The sequence below is a fragment of the Panulirus ornatus genome, chromosome 1 (assembly GCF_036320965.1).
Source record: "Panulirus ornatus isolate Po-2019 chromosome 1, ASM3632096v1, whole genome shotgun sequence".
Classification (NCBI taxonomy): domain Eukaryota; kingdom Metazoa; phylum Arthropoda; class Malacostraca; order Decapoda; family Palinuridae; genus Panulirus; species Panulirus ornatus.
This window is the reverse complement of record NC_092224.1, coordinates 54,109,835-54,129,895: the sequence shown is the minus strand read 5'-3', so window position 1 is coordinate 54,129,895 and position 20,061 is coordinate 54,109,835. Positions and strand designations below refer to the sequence as shown.

Sequence of the window (20,061 nt, the reverse complement as noted above, 5' to 3'; positions counted from 1 at the left end):
TACACATTATACCTGGCAGTGTTACCTGTATATAGGCTACACATTACACCTGGCAGTGTTACGTATGCACATTACGTAGGGCAACGTTACCTGTATATAGGCTACACATTACACCTGGCAGTGTTACCTGTATATAGGATGCACATCACACTTGGGAGTGTTACCTGTATATAGGCTACACATTACACCTGGCAGTGCTACCTGTATATAGGATGCACATTACACCTGGCAGTGTTACCTGTATATAGGCTACACATTACATCTGGCGGTGTTACTTGGATATGGGCTACACATTACAGGCAGGAGTTACCTGTATGTAGGATGCACATTACACTTGGGAGTGTTACCTGTATATAGGCATGCCTGTAGCACCGTTGTAGAAGAGAACGAGTATGGGAGAGTCTCCAGGAGTGGGGGCTGTGACGTCACAGGGAATGAGGGCTCGTCCACCCTCTATGGCGTAAACCTCTGTTACAGGACCTGTGAGGAGAGGAGACTGATGTTAGACGACCTGTGAGGAGAGGAGAGTGATGTTAGACGACCTGTGAGGAGAGGAGAGTGATGTTAGAGGAGCTGTGAGGAGAGGAGAGTGATGTTAGAGGACCTGTGAGGAGAGGAGAGTGATGTTAGACAAACTGTGAGGATAGGAAAGTGATGTTAGAGGACCTGTGAGGAGAGGAGAGTGATGTTAGACGACCTGTGAAGAGAGGAGAGTGATGTTAGACGACCTTTGAGGAGAGGAGAGTGATGTTAGAGGAGCTGTGAGGAGAGGAGAGTGATGTTAGAGGACCTGTGAGGAGAGGAGAGTGATGTTAGACAAACTGTGAGTATAGGAAAGTGATGTTAGAGGACCTGTGAGGAGAGGAGAGTGATGTTAGAGGACCTGTGAGGAGAGGAAAGTGATGTTAGAGGACCTGTGAGGAGAGGAAAGTGATGTTAGAGGACCTGTGAGGATAGGAAAGTGATGTTAGAGGACCTGTGAGGAGAGGAAAGTGATGTTAGAGGACCTGTGAGGAGAGGAGAGTGATGTTAGAGGAGCTGCGAGGAGAGGAGAGTGATGTTAGATGACCTGTGAGGAGAGGAGAGTGATGTTAGAGGACCTGTGAGTATAGGAAAGTGATGTTAGAGGACCTGTGAGGAGAGGAGAGTGATGTTAGAGGACTTGTGAGGAGAGAAAAGTGATGTTAGAGGACCTGTGAGAAGAAAGTGATGTTAGAGGACCTGTGAGGAGAGGAAAGTGATGTTAGAGGACCTGTGAGGAGAGGAAAGTGATGTTAGAGGAGCTGTGATGAGAGGAGAGTGATGTTAGACGAACTGTGAGGATAGGAAAGTGATGTTAGAGGACCTGTGAGGAGAGGAGAGTGATGTTAGAGGACCTGTGAGGATAGGAAAGTGATGTTAGAGGACCTGTGAGGAGAGGAGAGTGATGTTAGAGGACCTGTGAGGAGAGGAAAGTGATGTTAGAGGACCTGTGAGGAGAGGAGAGTGATGTTAGACAAACTGTGAGGATAAGAAGGTGATGTTAGAGGACCTGTGAGGAGAGGAGAGTGATGTTAGAGGACCTGTGGGGATAGGAAAGTGATGTTAGAGGACCTGTGAGGAGAGGAGAGTGATGTTAGAGGACCTGTGAGGAGAGGAAAGTGATGTTAGAGGACCTGTGAGGAGAGGAGAGTGATGTTAGAGGACCTGTGAGGATAGGAAAGTGATGTTAGAGGAGCTGTGAGGAGAGGAAAGTGATGTTAGAGGACCTGTGAGGAGAGGAAAGTGATGTTAGAGGAGCTGTGAGGAGAGGAAAGTGATGTTAGAGGACCTGTGAGGAGAGGAGAGTGATGTTAGAGGAGCTGTGAGGAGAGGAGAGTGATGTTAGATGACCTGTGAGGAGAGGAGAGTGATGTTAGACAAACTGTGAGGATAGGAAAGTGATGTTAGAGGACCTGTGAGGAGAGGAGAGTGATGTTAGAGGACCTGTGAGGATAGGAAAGTGATGTTCGAGGAGCTGTGAGGAGAGGAAAGTGATGTTAGAGGACCTGTGAGGAGAGGAAAGTGATGTTAGAGGACCTGTGAAGAGAGGAAAGTGATGTTAGAGGAGCTGTGAGGAGAGGAGAGTGATGTTAGACAAACTGTGAGGATAGGAAAGTGATGTTAGAGGACCTGTGAGGAGAGGAGAGTGATGTTAGAGGACCTGTGAGGATAGGAAAGTGATGTTAGAGGACCTGTGAGGAGAGGAGAGTGATGTTAGAGGACCTGTGAGGAGAGGAAAGTGATGTTAGAGGACCTGTGAGGAGAGGAGAGTGATGTTAGACAAACTGTGAGGATAGGAAAGTGATGTTAGAGGACCTGTGAGGAGAGGAGAGTGATGTAGAGGACCTGTGAGGAGAGGAATGTGATGTTAGAGGACCTGTGAGGAGAGGAGAGTGATATTAGACAAACTGTGAGGATAGGAAAGTGATGTTAGAGGACCTGTGAGGAGAGGAGAGTGATGTTAGAGGACCTGTGAGGATAGGAAAGTGATGTTAGAGGACCTGTAAGGAGAGGAGAGTGATGTTAGAGGACCTGTGAGGAGAGGAAAGTGATGTTAGAGGACCTGTGAGGAGAGGAAAGTGATGTTAGGGGAGTTGTGAGGAGAGAATAGTGATGATTGAATAAAATTATCGTAAATGAGTCTGTTATACATATATAGTCTATAATATGACTGCTATGAGAATTGATACAAATTAAGGACCTTGGTATTGGCGCCGCTATGAAATAGGAAAAACTATTAACTGGAAATTTAGCAATAATGCAAAATATATACCATGGGGAACTGCTGTAAACTGCTGAAAGAGTTAATAATCATTGTAAACTATGGACAGTAATGTTTGGCAGTTATAGACTGTTGACAGTGGCAATGACAGTGTAATACATTATGTGTGGATAGTGGCACTGGCAGTGTAATACATTATGTGTGGACAGTGGCACTGGCAGTGTAATACATTATGTGTGGACAGTGGCAATGGCAGTGTAATACATTATGTGTGGACAGTGGCAATGGCAGTGTAATACATTATGTGTGGATAGTGGCACTGGCAGTGTAATACATTATGTGTGGACAGTGGCAATGGCAGTGTAATACATTATGTGTGGATAGTGGCAATGGCAGTGTAATACATTATGTGTGGATAGTGGCACTGGCAGTGTAATACATTATGTGTGGACAGTGGCAATGACAGTGTAATACATTATGTGTGGATAGTGGCACTGGCAGTGTAATACATTATGTGTGGATAGTGGCAATGGCAGTGTAATACATTATGTGTGGACAGTGGCACTGGCAGTGTAATACATTATGTGTGGACAGTGGCACTGGCAGTGTAATACATTATGTGTGGACAGTGGCAATGACAGTGTAATACATTATGTGTGGATAGTGGCACTGGCAGTGTAATACATTATGTGTGGACAGTGGCAATGGCAGTGTAATACATTATGTGTGGACAGTGGCACTGGCAGTGTAATACATTATGTGTGGACAGTGGCACTGGCAGTGTAATACACTGTGAGCAGTGATGCTTGACGTTTGTAAAGTATTGGCAATAACAATAGCGCTATTGTAAACTGTGGGCAGTGATACTTGTTAAATTATTATGCTATTGTTAGCGATATTAGTAACATTGTAAGCTGTGGATGTCACTGTTTAACAGTTGTAACCTATTGACAGTGACAAGGACAGTGTTGTAAACAATGAGCAGTGATGCTTGACTGTTGTAAACAATGAGCAGTGATGCTTGACTGTTGTAAACAATGAGCAGTGATGCTTGACTGCTGTAAACAATAAGCAGTGATGCTTGACTGCTGTAAACAATGAGCAGTGATGCTTGACTGCTGTAAACAATGAGCAGTGATGCTTGACTGCTGTAAACAATGAGCAGTGATGCTTGACTGTTGTAAACAATAAGCAGTGATGCTTGACTGCTGTAAACAATGAGCAGTGATGCTTGACTGTTGTAAACAATGAGCAGTGATGCTTGACTGTTGTAAACAATGAGCAGTGATGCTTGACTGCTCTAAACAATAAGCAGTGATGCTTGACTGTTGTAAACAATGAGCAGTGATGCTTGACTGTTGTAAACAATGAGCAGTGATGCTTGACTGTTGTAAACAATGAGCAGTGATGCTTGACTGTTGTAAACAATGAGCAGTGATGCTTGACTGTTGTAAACAATGAGCAGTGATGCTTGACTGTTGTAAACAATGAGCAGTGATGCTTGACTGTTGTAAACAATGAGCAGTGATGCTTGACTGCTGTAAACAATGAGCAGTGATGCTTGACTGTTGTAAACAATGAGCAGTGATGCTTGACTGTTGTAAACAATGAGCAGTGATGCTTGACTGTTGTAAACAATGAGCAGTGATGCTTGACTGTTGTAAACAATGAGCAGTGATGCTTGACTGTTGTAAACAATAAGCAGTGATGCTTGACTGCTGTAAACAATGAGCAGTGATGCTTGACTGCTGTAAACAATGAGCAGTGATGCTTGACAATTGTAAACCATTGGACAGTGACTATAGCAGTATTGAAGAGGATGGGGTTAGCAGTGACATTTACCAGCGTGGTATACGAAGTGAAATGGTATTAGTGTTGATGTAAGCCGTGGACATAGTCTCGTGTGTTTTTGTAAGGTGTGAACACTGGGGTCAGCTGGGAAGTGTGGCGAGAAGTGTTCATGTCAGGATGGAAAAGTTATGGTTAACTATATATTCTGAACTCTTACGGTTAATTGTGGATAGTGTTGTAAGTGTTATGGTTAATTATGGATAGTGTTGTTAGTGTTATGGTTAATTGTGGATAGTGTTGTAAGTGTTATGGTTAATTATGGATAGTGTTGTTAGTTTTATGGTTAATTATGGATAGTGTCAGTGTTATGGTTAATTATGGATAGTGTTGTTAGTGTTATGGTTAATTATGGATAGTGTTGTTAGTGTTATAGTTAATTATGGATAGTGTTGTTAGTGTTATGGTTAATTATGGATAGTGTTGTTAGTGTTATGGTTAATTATGGATAGTGTTGTTAGTGTTATGGTTAATTATGGATAGTGTCAGTGTTATGGTTAATTATGGATAGTGTTGTTAGTGTTATGGTTAATTATGGATAGTGTTGTTAGTGTTATGGTTAATTATGGATAGTGTTGTTAGTTTTATGGTTAATTATGGATAGTGTCAGTGTTATGGTTAATTATGGATAGTGTTGTTAGTGTTATGGTTAATTATGGATAGTGTTGTTAGTGTTATAGTTAATTATGGATAGTGTTGTTAGTGTTATGGTTAATTATGGATAGTGTTGTTAGTGTTATGGTTAATTATGGATAGTGTTGTTAGTGTTATGGTTAATTATGGATAGTGTTGTTAGTGTTATGGTTAATTATGGATAGTGTTGTTAGTGTTATAGTTAATTATGGATAGTGTTGTTAGTGTTATGGTTAATTATGGATAGTGTTGTTAGTGTTATGGTTAATTATGGATAGTGTTGTTAGTGTTATGGTTAATTATGGATAGTGTTGTTAGTGTTATGGTTAATTATGGATAGTGTCAGTGTTATGGTTAATTATGGATAGTGTTGTTAGTGTTATAGTTAATTATGGATAGTGTTGTTAGTGTTATGGTTAATTATGGATAGTGTTGTTAGTGTTATGGTTAATTATGGATAGTGTTGTTAGTGTTATGGTTAATTATGGATAGTGTTGTTAGTGTTATGGTTAATTATGGATAGTGTTGTTAGTGTTATGGTTAATTATGGATACTGTTGTTAGTGTTATGGTTAATTATGGATAGTGTTGTTAGTGTTATGGTTAATTATGAATACTGTTGTTAGTGTTATGGTTAATTATGGATAGTGTTGTTAGTGTTATGGTTAATTATGAATACTGTTGTTAGTGTTATGGTTAATTATGGATAGTGTTGTTAGTGTTATGGTTAATTATGAATACTGTTGTTAGTGTTATGGTTAATTATGGATAGTGTTGTTAGTGTTATGGTTAATTATGAATACTGTTGTTAGTGTTATGGTTAATTATGGATAGTGTTGTTAGTGTTATGGTTAATTATGAATACTGTTGTTAGTGTTATGGTTAATTATGGATAGTGTTGTTAGTGTTATGGTTAATTATGAATACTGTTGTTAGTGTTATGGTTAATTATGGATAGTGTTGTTAGTGTTATGGTTAATTATGGATAGTGTCAGTGTTATGGTTGATTCTGGATAGTATTGGCTATACCCCCCCCCCCCCTGCCTCGGGGACTGGAGAGGCCATATCTCCTCCGATGGGTTCGTGTCTTCTCTTGGCGACCTCGGGTCTGCAAGCCAGCTCGCTAGCCAGCAGCCAGCCAGCCAGCCAGCTAGACTCGTGGTAGTGAACACGTCCTACACCAGGCGGGTCCTCAACCCGTACAGTCGTGCTCCTCAGCCAACGTCTGATATAACGTGATCCATTACGGTTTTACAAATCGCATTTTTTTCTTTTTTTCTTTTTTTTCTTTTTTACCTTTGGGGAAATAAGCAAGAAGGACACTCATCGCTGGGCTATGGAGAGGGTTTGTTAGGTAGATGCAGATGACCTGTGTAAGGTTGGTGCCAGTCCTTCGTGTGCAGTTAGGTAACCATGTTCATTGCTGTTCCTTAATAATAATAATAATAATAATGATAATTATAATAATAATAATAATAATAATAATAATAATAATAATAATAATAATAATAATAAAGCCAGAAACATCGGAACACCACCAAAGGCAAGGGATCAGAGCATCCGCTCAGTCCTGGCCAACCATTCATCCCACCATTCATATAAGTTATGGTTCACGAGACGTTCTCAAGTGGTCACCACAGATTTCAATTCTTCTACAGTCGGCCGTGAAGGTCATTTGAAAGCCAATAGAGGCCATTTTTCACAACCTTTATGGTCGCTGTGCAAATTGATAAAAAAGTTTTCTATAAAAGCCATTTTCCCCCGTACAGCGCCGGGTATCTCGGGTAGTTTATGTATATATGTATATATATGTTATTTATATTTATTTTATTTTGGTTTGTCGCTGTCTCCCGCGTTAGCGAGGTAGCGCAAGAAAACAGACGAAAGAATGGCCCAACCCACCCACATACACATGTATATACATACACGTCCACACACGCAAATATACATACCTATAAATCTCAACATATACATATATATACACACACATACATATGAATATATACACATGTACATAATTCATACTGTCTGCCTTTATTCATTCCCATCGCCACCCTGCCACACATGAAATAACCCCCCCCCCTCATGTGTGCGAGGTAGCGCTAGGAAGACAATAAAGGCCCCATTCGTTCACACTCAGTCTCTAGCTGCCATGTAATAATGCACCGAAACCACAGCTCCCTTTCTACATCCAGGCCCCACAGAACTTTCCATGGTTTACCCCAGACGCTTCACATGCCCTGGTTCAGTCCATTGACAGCACGTCGACCCCGGTATACCACATCGTTCCAATTCACCCTATTTCTTGCACGCCTTTCACCCTCCTGCATGGTCAAGCCCCGGTCACTCAAAATCTTTTTCACTCCATCTTTCCACCTCCAATTTCGTCTCCCACTTCTCCTTATTTCCTCCACCTCTGACACATATATCTTCTTGGTCAATCTTTCCTCACTCATTCTCTCCATGTGACCAAACCATTTCAAAACTCCCTCTTCTGCTCTCTCAACCACACTCTTTTTATTACCACACATCTCTCTTACCCTATTATTACTTACTCGATCAAACCACCTCACACCACATATTGTCCTCAAACATCTCATTTCCAGCACAACCACCCTCCTCCGCACAATTCTATCCATAGCCCACGCTCGCAACCATACAACATTGTTGGAACCACTATTCCTTCAAACATACCCATTTTTGCTTTCCGAGATAATGTTCTCGACTTCCACACGTTCTTCAAGGCTCCCAGAATTTTCACCCCCTCCCCACCCTATGATTCACTTCCGCTTCCATGGTTCCATCCGCTGCCAAATCCACTCCCAGATATCTAAAACACTTCACTTCCTCCAGTTTCTCTCCATTCAAACTTACCTCCCAATTGACTTGACCCTCAACCCTACTGTACCTAATAACCTTGCTCTTATTTACATTTACTCTCAACTTTCTTCTTTCACACACTTTACCAAACTCAGTCTCCAGCTTCTGCAGTTTCTCACATGAATCAGCCACCAGCGCTGTATCATCAGCGAACAACAACCGACTCACTTCCCAAGCTCTATCATCGACAACAGACTGCATACTTGCCCCTCTTTCCAAAACCAATATATTCCTCTTTCCAAAACCAATATATTTCCAATATATTCTTAATACTTTCCACAGAGCATCTCTATCAACTCTTATCATATGCCTTCTCCAGATCCATAAATGCTACATACAAATCGATCTGCTTTTCTAAGTATTTCTCACGTACATTCTTCAAAGCAAACACCTGATCCACACATCCTCTACCACTTCTGAAACCACACTGCTCTTCCCCAATCTGATGCTCTGTACATGCCTTCACCCTCTCAATCAATACCCTCGCATATAATTTCCCAGGAATACTCAACAAACTTATACCTCTGTAATTTGAGCACTCACTCTTATCCCCTTTGCCTCCGTACAATGGCACTATACAAGCATTCCGCCAATCCTCAGGCACCTCACCATGAATCATACATACGTTAAATAACCTTACCAACCAGTCAACAATAGAGTCACCCCTTTTTTAATAAATTGCACTGCAATGCCATCCAAACCCGCTGCCTTGCCGGCTTTCATCTTCCGCAAAGCTTTTACTACCTCTTCTCTGTTTACCAAATCATCCTCCCTAACCCTCTCACTTTGCACACCACCTCGACCAAAACACCCTATATCTGCTACTCTATCATCAAACACCTTCAACAAGCCTTCAAAATACTCACTCCATCTCCTTCTCACATCACCACTACTTGTTATCACCTCCCCATTAGCCCCCTTCACTGAAGTTCCCATTTGTTCCCTTGTTTTACGCACTTTATTTACCTCCTTCCAAAACATCTATTTATCCTCCCTAAAATCTAATGATACTCTCTCACCTCAACTCTCATTTGCCATCTTTTTCACCTCTTGCACCTTTCTCTTGACCTCCTGCCTCTTTCTTTTATACATATCCCTGTCATTTAAATTATTTCCCTGCAAAAATTGTCCAAATGCCTCTCTCTTCTCTTTCACTAATAATCTTACTTCTTCATCCCACCACTCACTACCCTTTCTAATCTGTCCACCTCCCACGCTTCTCATGCCACAAGCATCTTTTGCGCAAGCCATCACTGCTTCCCTAAATACATCCCATTCCTCCCCCATTCCTCCCTCACTCCCCTTACCTCCTTTGTTCTCACCTTTTTCCATTCTGTACTCAGTCTCTCCTGGTACTTCCTCACACAAGTCTCCTTCCCAAGCTCACTTACTCTCACCACTCTCTTCACCCCAACATTCTCTCTTCTTTTCTGAAAACCCCCACAAATCTTCACCTTCGCCTCCACAGGATAATGATCAGACATCCCTACAGTTGCACCTCTCATCACATTAACATCCAAAAGTCTCTCTTTCGCGCGCCTATCATTTAACACGTAATCCGATAACGCTCTCTGGCCATCTCTCCTACTTACATACGTGTACTTATGCATATCTCTCTTTTTAAACCAGGTATTCCCAATCACCAGTCCTTTTTCAACACATAAATCTACAAGCTCTTCACCATTTCCATTTACAACACTGAACACCCCATGTACACCAATTATTCCCTCAACTGCCACATTACTCACCTTTGCATTCAAGTCACCCATCACTATAACCCGGTCTCGTACATCAAAACCACTAACACCCTCATTCAGCTGCTCCCAAAACACTTGCCTCTCATGATCTTTCTTCTCATGCCCAGGCGCATATGCACCAGTAATCACCCATCTCTCTCCATCCACTTTCAGTTTTACCCATATCAAACTAGAGTTTACTTTCTTACACTCTATCACATATTCCCACCACTCCTGTTTCAGGAGTAGTGTTACTCCTTCCCTTGCTCTTGTCCTCTCACTAACCCCTGACTTTACTCCCAAGACATTCCCAAACCACTCTTCCTCTTTACCCTTGAGCTTCGTTTCACTCAGAGCCAAAACGTCCAGGTTCCTTTCCTCAAACATACTACCTATCTCTCCTTTCTTCTCATCTTGGTTACATCCACACACATTTAGACACCCCAATCTGAGCCTTGGAGGAGGATGAGCACTCCCCGCGTGACTCCTTCTTCTGTTTCCCCTTTTAGAAAGTTAAAATACAAGGAGGGGAGGGTTTCTAGCCCCCCCCCCCCCGCTACCGTCCCCTTTAGTCGCCTTCTACGACACGTGAGGAATGCAGGAGGGTGAAAGGCGGGCAAGGAATAGTGAATTGGATCGATGTGGTATACCGGGGTTGACGTGCTGTCAGTGGATTAAATCAGGGCATGTGAAGCGTCTGGGGTAAACCATGGAAAGTTGTGTGGGGCCTGGATGTGGAAAGGGAGCTGTGGTTTCGGGCATTATTGCATGACAGCTAAAGACTGAGTGTGAACGAATGGGGCCTTTGTTGTCTTTTCCTAGCGCTACCTCGCACACATGACGGGGGAGGGGATGGTATTCCATGTGTGGCGAGGTGGCGATGGGAATGAATAAAGGCAGACAGTGTGAATTGTGTGCATGGGTATATATGTATGTGTCTCTGTGTGTATATATATGTGTACATTGAGATGTATAGGTATGTATATTTGCGTGTGTGGACGTTTATGTATATACATGTGTATGGGGGTGGGTTGGGCCATTTCTTTCGTCTGTTTCCTTGCGCTACCTCACAAACGCGGGAGACAGCGACAAAATAAAATAAAAAAATAAAATAATATATATATATATATATATATATATGGACACAAGTTCTCTAATTTTCTCATTATTGTTTTGCCATTAGGTGGCTACTCAAACACCACTTGATCAAAACTGTCCATAATTACGTCATTCAAACTTCTAGTTTCACAAAACCTACAAAAAAAAAAAAGAATGAGTTACAAAAGCTTGGATATAAAATTAACACGCAGACAACATGTCTGTCAAAAAGAAATTCGGAAACCCCACTGTACATAGAACATGGAGAGTAAGAGACAACGCTAAAAGCGATACAGTTTAACGATATGACGGACAGTGTGAGCTGCAACCTGAATACAAAATATGGATACAGAACTTCGTAAAAACTTCAGGGAGAGGAAACACAACAGTCTTAAACGCAGTAGGAAAATAGTTTACACTAAATACGCTACTTTGGGCCAAGGGCGACCGTTATTTTCCCAATGTGTCCTTGAGGTCAGGTCGGGCTCGTCTGACTCTCTCTGACCTTCGTAACCCAGAACCGGGTTGATCAGTGACACGTTTCCCATGTCCTGAAATGGCGAACACGTTAGCTTGAGGCCGGTCAGTGACGTTTTCCCCGTTCTTAATCGGCTTTAGCTCTACGTCGTATTAGCTGGTCATCAAAGAGCTGTATGGCGGTGGTCAAGTTTATCTTGATGATGATGACATACTTTCCCTCTAATGTGAATGGCTTGTGATATCTGTAGTGTCCTCCGATCACTGGAACCAGTAATGATTTTGGTGTTATTCACTATAATCTCCCTCGTTAGTCTCGTTCCATGTGTTTGTTCATGTTGCTGTTTGATTCCACTTTCTTTTGATTGGAACGAGAGGCGGCGGCTCAGGATGCAGTTCATATGTCCTATGTAGTTCATATGGTGAGGGTGACAGTCCCCAATATTGCATCTGCACTTATGTACCACATTGGTACGACTCAAACTTCCAGAGCGACCTATCATATTGTTGTTCGTTATGAGCGAACATGTTTTCGAATTATTATAGTATATTATCGGACTGATATCCTTGTCTTCATCAATCGTCTTGCAGTTCCTGGCCACATTATCTCACACGACCTTCTCGTCCTTTCGATATATTGTAAATGTGTTCCCGTCGTAAACTTGAATGCTCTCACGTTGGGGTTGTCTGTTTGCCACGAGACGTTGCTCCAGCATGTTGGTCACAATGGTGTCACATTCAGTATTTGAATATCCATTGTTAATTAACATTTGTCGGACACGTCGAAGTTCTTGGTGTAGGACTTGCCAGGTTGAGCACACCTTGATCGCTCTCCTCACGTATGCACGAATGACACTCCTCTTGTAATTTTCAGTACGTTCACTTATTCTGTTCTAGCATTTGCCTTGGTGGTGGGCTTTCTGTAGACGTCGGTGACGAAAGATCCTGTTGTGCCACTCACCATTAAGAAAGGAATCTTTTCATTATTGTTCAACTTCAGCCTGAAATTTCTTGGAGTCACTTATGGAAGCTTTTAGTGACTAAGTTATCGACGCAGATAGAAATGTCTTCGAAATATCTCCAGTAAACCTGGGGCGTCATGTTCCCTTGTCGTAATGCTGTAGTATCGACATATGACTTAAATGTCTAAGTAAAGTGAACCCTCCAGGGTGGACCCCATGACTATTCTATCCACCTCCCGGTGAAGCTTGCCTTGCGGACATCTGAAAGGTGGTTTCATGGTGCAGGCACGTCACATTGCTCTTCATATATTTCCGGACATCTTCTGTGGAGGTAAGACATGGTGTTGGTAAACATTATCCAGGATGACGTCTATTGTCCTCTCCACTGGGACATTTGTGAAGAGGGACTCCACATCCAGGGGAGCTGTGATGCTATGTGGAGTCGCATTTAGTTCTGTGCACATTAGAGAAAACCTGCCCCAAGCTTACACACACACAATATATATATATATATATATATATATATGTATATATATGTATGTCAGTTGCTGTTCGCTGATGATACAGCGCTGGTGGCTGATTCATGTGAGAAACTGCAGAAGCTGGTGACTGAGTTTGGTAAAGTGTGTGGAAGAAGAAAGTTGAGAGTAAATGTGAATAAGAGCAAGGTTATTAGGTACAGTAGGGGTGAGGGTCAAGTCAATTGGGAGGTGAGTTTGAATGGAGAAAAACTGGAGGAAGTGAAGTGTTTTAGATATCTGGGAGTGGATCTGTCAGCGGATGGAACCATGGAAGCGGAAGTGGATCATAGGGTGGGGGAGGGGGCGAAAATTTTGGGAGCCTTGAAAAATGTGTGGAAGTCGAGAACATTATCTCGGAAAGCAAAAATGGGTATGTTTGAGGGAATAGTGGTTCCAACAATGTTGTATGGTTGCGAGGCGTGGGCTATGGATAGAGTTGTGCGCAGGAGGATGGATGTGCTGGAAATGAGATGTTTGAGGACAATGTGTGGTGTGAGGTGGTTTGATCGAGTAAGTAACGTAAGGGTAAGAGAGATGTGTGGAAATAAAAAGAGCGTGGTTGAGAGAGCAGAAGAGGGTGTTTTGAAATGGTTTGGGCACATGGAGAGAATGAGTGAGGAGAGATTAACCAAGAGGATATATGTGTCGGAGGTGGAGGGAACGAGGAGAAGAGGGAGACCAAATTGGAGGTGGAAAGATGGAGTGAAAAAGATTTTGTGTGATCGGGGCCTGAACATGCAGGAGGGTGAAAGGAGGGCAAGAAATAGAGTGAATTGGAGTCATGTGGTATACAGGGGTTGACGTGCTGTCAGTGGATTGAAGCAAGGCATGTGAAGCGTCTGGGGTAAACCATGGAAAGCTGTGTAGGTATGTATATTTGCGTGTGTGGACGTGTGTATGTACATGTGTATGGGGGGGGGGGGGGCCATTTCTTTCGTCTGTTTCCTTGCGCTACCTCGCAAACGCGGGAGACAGCGACAAAGTATAAAAAAAAAAAAAAAAAAAAAAAAAAAAAAAAATATATATATATATATATATATATATATATATATATATATATATATATATATAAAAGTGAGTGCTCAAATTACAGAGGTATAAGTTTGTTGAGTATTCCTGGTAAATTATATGGGAGGGTATTGATTGAGAGGGTGAAGGCATGTACAGAGCATCAGATTGGGGAACAACAGTGTGGTTTCAGTAGTGGTAGAGGATGTTTGGATCAGTTGTTTGCTTTGAAGAATGTATGTGAGAAATAATTAGAAAAGCAAATGGATTTGTATGTAGCATTTATGGATCTGGAGGAGGCATATGATAGAGTTGATAGAAATGCTCTGTGGAAGGTATTAAGAATATATGGTGTGGGAGGCAAGTTGTTAGAAGCAGTGAAAAGTTTTTATCGAGGATGTAAGGCATGTGTACGTGTAGGAAGAGAGGAAAGTGATTGGTTCTCAGTGAATGCCGGTTTGCGGCAGGGGTGTGTGATGTTTCCATGGTTGTTTAATCTGTTTATGGATGGGGTTGTTAGGAAGGTGAATGCAAGAGTTTTGGAAAGAGGGGCAAGTATGAAGTCTGTTATGGAGGAGAGAGCCTGGGAAGTGAGTCAGTTGTTGTTCGCTGATGATACAGCGCTGGTGGCTGATTCAGGTGAGAAACTGCAGAAGCTGGTGACTGAGTTTGGTAAAGTGTGTGAAAGAAGAAAACTGAGAGTAAATGTGAATAAAAGCAAGTTATTAGGTACAGTAGGAGGGGGAAAGGCGTGCAAGAAATAGTGAATTGGAACGATGTGGTATACCGGGGTCGACATGCTGTCAGTGGATTGAACCAGGGCATGTGAAGCGTCTGGGGTAAACCATGGAAAGTTTTGTGGGGCCTGGATGTGGAAAGGGAGCTGTGGTTTCGATGCATTGTACATGGCAGCTAGAGACTGAGTGTGAACGAATGTGGCCTTTGTTGTCTTTTCCCAGTGCTACCTCGCGCACATGAGGGGGGAGGGGGCTGTCACTTCATGTGTGGCGGGGTGGCGACGGAATGAATAAGGGCAGACTATGAATTATGTACATGTGTATATATATATATATATATATATATATATATATATATATATATATATATATATATATATACATGATGTTGAGATGTATAGGTATGTAGATGTGCGTGTGTGGACGTGTATGTATATAGTTGTGTATGTGGGTGGGTTGGGCCATTCTTTCGTCCGTTTCCTTGCGCTACCTCGCTAACGCGGGAGACAGTAACAGGGTAAAATAAATAGAATAAGGTGAATATATATATATATATATATATATATATATATATATATATATATATATATATATATATATATATATATATTCCTATGAGTCCACGGGGAAAATGAAACTCGAAAAGTTCTCTTGTAACGTTGTTGTGGTTTCATCAGACAAGATTTCCTTTGCTTATGGAAAAGTTCAAGTTAATAACATAATAGTTCATCGATATCTTCAGCCTAATAAGGACAAGCGAGTTATGGATGATATAGCGGGAGAGTCATCATGGAGATGAAATCTGCACAGAATTGGTTAACGTAGGTAGTGATGTGTGGCAGCAATTTGCGTTCGAATATCTAGGAACCGTTACGGGTATTTGAAGATACAAACATGTTTACATGTTTGGTTCTTTGTTGTAGAAAGTAACTTGTTTTTATTAGTCGTTACTGAAACCTCCAAACGTAACATGATCACAGACATTCACCAACTAACCACAGCGCCACCTGGTGAATGTTTTGCTTTGTGTACATGGAGACGACCACGGAGCCTCGTGGTGATAGAACACGTGTTAGTGTATCCTCTTTATTGTTGGCCTGGAGAGAGTATCGACTCTAGCTCATTTCCAGTACCTTTGGGAATATATGGGCTAAGTTCCCTTTCTCCGTCAATGTGAACAGTTTAGAGGCAGTGTGCGTTTCGATCCATGATTCAAACGGAACGAGCTTCAGTGTATGGGTTTCGTATTCGCCGGTGTAAAGGCAACATCTATGCGAGATACGCCAATCACGCGGTTTGAATGCCATCGACGGGGAAGACAAGATCGTCCTATGGAAACGGTTACGTCATTGACGGGGTGGGGGCGAGCTGGAGGTGGAAGTTGAGCTACGCAGCACTGGGATGGTTAGTCGACCTACGCAGCATTAACTCAGCCAAGTGTGATTATATATTATGGTCCCTAATACGGCCCTCGCAGCCCTTTAGGGAGTGAATTTCTTGGCAGACTAGTAGCTAAGGGAGTGGGGGTTTGGGATTGGAGGGGTAGAGTACCCCCCTCCCCCGAGCAAGGGTGAGCCTAGGCTGTGAAGTAAACAACGTAATCTGTGCAGTAAACAACTTAAGCCGTGAAGTAAACATCAGTTCCTTCAACTCTGTCAAGTCTTACGGTAGTTGTGTGAAATTTTTGTGGTGCAGGGTGTCCTCCTTGTGGAGGTGGTGAACTGCGTTGTATAAATTTTCCCGTCCGCTGCCGTTGGTGGGTAAGTTAGGTCCCTACGAACGCCGCATATTGATAACCAGTGTTGCCTGTACAGTTACTAATGGGTTATTCATAATGAACATCACATAACTGGGATCCTTTTTTTATTTTTTTGTTCCACTTTGTGGCAAGAACGTCATGGAATCGAACCTTTGATTTCAGTCTGGTGATGGCAACGGAACGCCTCCCTCTCCTACAGGGATAGAACCCTACGCTCTTATATATATATATATATATATATATATATATATATATATATATATATATATATATATATATATATATATTATCCCTGGGATAGGGGAGAAAGAATACTTCCCACGCATTCCCCGCGTGTCGTAGAAGGCGATTGAAGGGGACGGGAGCGGGGAGCTAGAAACCCTCCCCTCTATGTATTTTAACTTGTTACATGGGGAAACAGAAGAAGGAGTCAGGCGGGGAGTCCTCATCCTCTTCGAAGGCTCAGATTGAGTTGTCTAAATATGTGGATGTAACCAAGATGAGAAAAAAGGAGAGATAGGTAGTATGTTTGAGGAAAAGAACCTGGATGTTTTGGCCCTGAGTAAAACGAACCTCAAGGGTAAAGGGGAAGAGTGGTTTGGGAATGTCTTGGGAGTAAAGTCAGGGGTTGGTGAGAGGACAAGACCAAAGGTAGGAGTAGCACAACTCCTGAAACAGGAATTGTGGGAGTATGTGATAGAGTGTAAGAAAGTAAACTCTAGATTGATATGGGTAAAACTCAAAGAGGGATGGAGAGAGATGGGTGATTATTGGTGCCTATGCACCTGGGCATGAGAAGAAAGATCATGAGAGGCATGTGTTTTGGGAGCTGCTGAGTGAATGTATTAGCAGTTTTGATGCACGCGACCGGGTTATAGTGATGGTTGATTTGAATGCAAAGGTGAGTAATGTGGCAGTTGAGGGAATAATTGGTGTACATGGGGTGTTCAGTGTTGTAAATGGAAATGGTGAAGAGCTTGTAGATTTGTGTGCTGAAAAAGGACTGGTGATTGGGAATACCTGCTTTAGAAAGAGAGATATACATAGTATACGTATGTATGAGAGGTGGGGTGAGAGAGTATCATTGAATTTTAGGGAGAATATAAAGATGTTTTGGAAGGAGGTAAATAAAGTGCGTAAGAGAAGAGAGCAAATGGGAACATCGGTGAAGGGGGCTAATAGGGAGGTAATAACAAATAGTGGTCATGTGAGGAGATGAAGTGAGTATTTTGAATGTTTGTTGAATGTGTTAGATGATAGAGTGGCAGATATAGGGTGTTTCGGTCGAGGTGGTGTGCGAATTGTGAGGGTCAGGGAGAATGATTTGGTAAACAGAGAAGAGGTAGTGAAAGCTTTGTGGAAGATGGAACGCGGCAAGGCGGCGGGTTTGGATGCTATTGCAGTGGAATTTATTAAAAAAGGGGGTGACTGTGCTGTTGACTGGTTGGTAAGGATATTCACTGTATGTATAGCTCATGGTGAAGTGCCCGAGGATTGGCGGAATGCATGCATAGTGCCATTGTACAGAGGCAAAGAGGATAAAGGTGAGTGTTCAAATTACAGAGGTATACGTTTGTTGAGTATTCCTGGTAAATTATGTGGGAGGGTATTGATTGAGAGGGTGAAGGCATGTAGAGAGCATCAGATTGGGGAAGAGCAGTGTGGTTTCATAAGTGGTAGAGGATGTGTAGATCAGCAGTTTACTTTGAAGAATGTATGTGAGAAATACTTAGAAAAACAAATGGATATCTATGCAGCATTTATGGATCTGGAGAAGGCATATGATAAATTTGATAGAGATGCTCTGTGGAAGGTATTAAGAGTATATGGTGTGGGAGGCAAGTTGCTAGAAGCAGTGAAAAGTTTTTATCAAGGATGTAAGGCATATATACGAGTAGGAAGAGAGAAAGTGATTGGTTCTCTGTGAATGTCGGTTTGCGGCAGGGGTGCGTGATGTCTCCATGGTTGTTTAATTTGTTTATGGATGGGGTTGTTAGGGAGGTGAGTACAAGAGTTTTGGAGAGAGAGGCAAGTAGGTATTCTGTTGTGGATGATAGGGCTTGGGAAGTGAGTCAGTTGTTGTTCGCTGATGATACAGCGTGGTGGCTGATTCGGGTTAGAAACTGCGAAGCTGGTGAATGAGTTTGGTAAAGTGTATGAAATAAGAAAGCTGAGAGTAAATGTGAATAAGAGCAAGGTTATTAGGTACAGAAGGACCTTGAGAGACAAGTCAATTGGGAGGTAAGTTTGAAGGAGAATAACTGGAGGAAGTAAAGTGTTTTATATATCTGGGAGTGGATTTGGCAGCAGATGGAACCATGGAAGCAGAAGTGAGTCACAGGGTGGGGGAGGGGGCGAAAGTTCTGTGAGCGTTGAAAAATAAGTGGAAGGCGAGAACATTATCTCGGAAAGCAAGAATGGGTATGTTTGAAGGAATAGTGGTTCCAACAATATTATATGGTTGCGAGGCGTGGGTTATAGATAGGGTTGTGCGGAGAGTGGATGTGTTGGAAATGAGGTGTTTGAGGACAATATGTGGTGTGAGGTGGTTTGAGAGATGTGTGGTAATAAAAAGAGTGTGGTTGAGAGAGCAGAAGAGGGTGTATTGAAATGGTTTGGTCACATGGAGAGAATGGGTGAGGAATGATTGACAAAGAGGATATATGTATCAGAGGTGGAGGGAACGAGGATAAGTGGGAGACCAAACTGGAGGTGGAAGGATGGAGTGGAAAAGATTTTGAGCGATCGGGGCCTGAACATGCTGGAGGGTGAAAGGCGTGCAAGGAATAGAGTGACCTGGAACGATATGTTATACCGGGATCGACGTGCTGTCAATGGATTGAACCAAGGCATGTGAAGCGTTTGGGGTAAACCATGGAGAGTTTTGTAGGGCCTGGATGTGGAAAGGGAGCTGTGGTTTCTGTGCATTATACAGGACAGCTAGAGACTGAGTGTGAACGAATGTGGCCTTCGCTGTCTTTTCATAGCGCTACCTCGCGCGCGTGCGGGGGGGGAGGGGGTTGTCATTTCAGGTGTGGCGGGGTGGCGACGGGAATGAAAAGCAACAAGTATGAATTATGTACATGTGTATATATGTATGTGTATGTATATATATGTATACGTTGAAATGCATAGGGATGTATATGTGCGTGTGTGGACGTGTATGTATATACATGTGTTTGTGGGTGCGCTACCTTGCGCGTTTCCTTGCGCTACCTCGCTAACGCGGGAGACAGCGACAAAGTATAATAAATATTGATAAATGAATATATTATATATATTAACAAACACGTCGCCTGAGAGAGAGAATTTTTTGATCTTTGACCATATTTTCATGACAGGTCATGAAAAAACTCATATGTTTTGACCGAACGTGGATTAGTAACAAGCAGGTCTTTGCTCCATCTTTAACGGCAGGTTTGGTGGCTGGTCCACCATGTCTTCGTGGCTCGACAGGTAATTTTACCTCGAGAGCGAAATGTCAATAATCCTTCCACTGGGAACGAGTCGCAAGATTCTGATGAAGCAGATTATAAAGTTAGCGAATCTCTAAGCCATGTTATGTATGTGCGTGATGATGCTCTTGAATCACATCACCTTGCTAGAGTTAGAACGTTCGTACATGGTTTTGAAAACCTTTTAAACAGGCTTTTCACCGAT

At 42.4% G+C, this 20,061-nt stretch overlaps 1 protein-coding gene and 1 long non-coding RNA gene across 3 annotated transcripts in view; one reads left to right on the top strand and one right to left on the bottom strand.

The window, feature by feature from the left end:
- The window catches only part of LOC139749023 (uncharacterized), a 1,138,420-nt gene that overhangs the window by 378,414 nt on the left and 739,945 nt on the right, over window positions 1-20,061 (top strand). The gene's annotated exons all lie outside the window — the stretch shown is intronic.
- The window catches only part of LOC139749009 (uncharacterized), a 557,044-nt gene that overhangs the window by 205,853 nt on the left and 331,130 nt on the right, over window positions 1-20,061 (bottom strand). Inside the window, exon 2 of the mRNA XM_071662391.1 lies at window positions 348-480. Within this exon, the coding sequence (XP_071518492.1) occupies window positions 348-480 (133 nt within the window). The remainder of the gene's footprint in view (window positions 1-347; window positions 481-20,061) is intronic.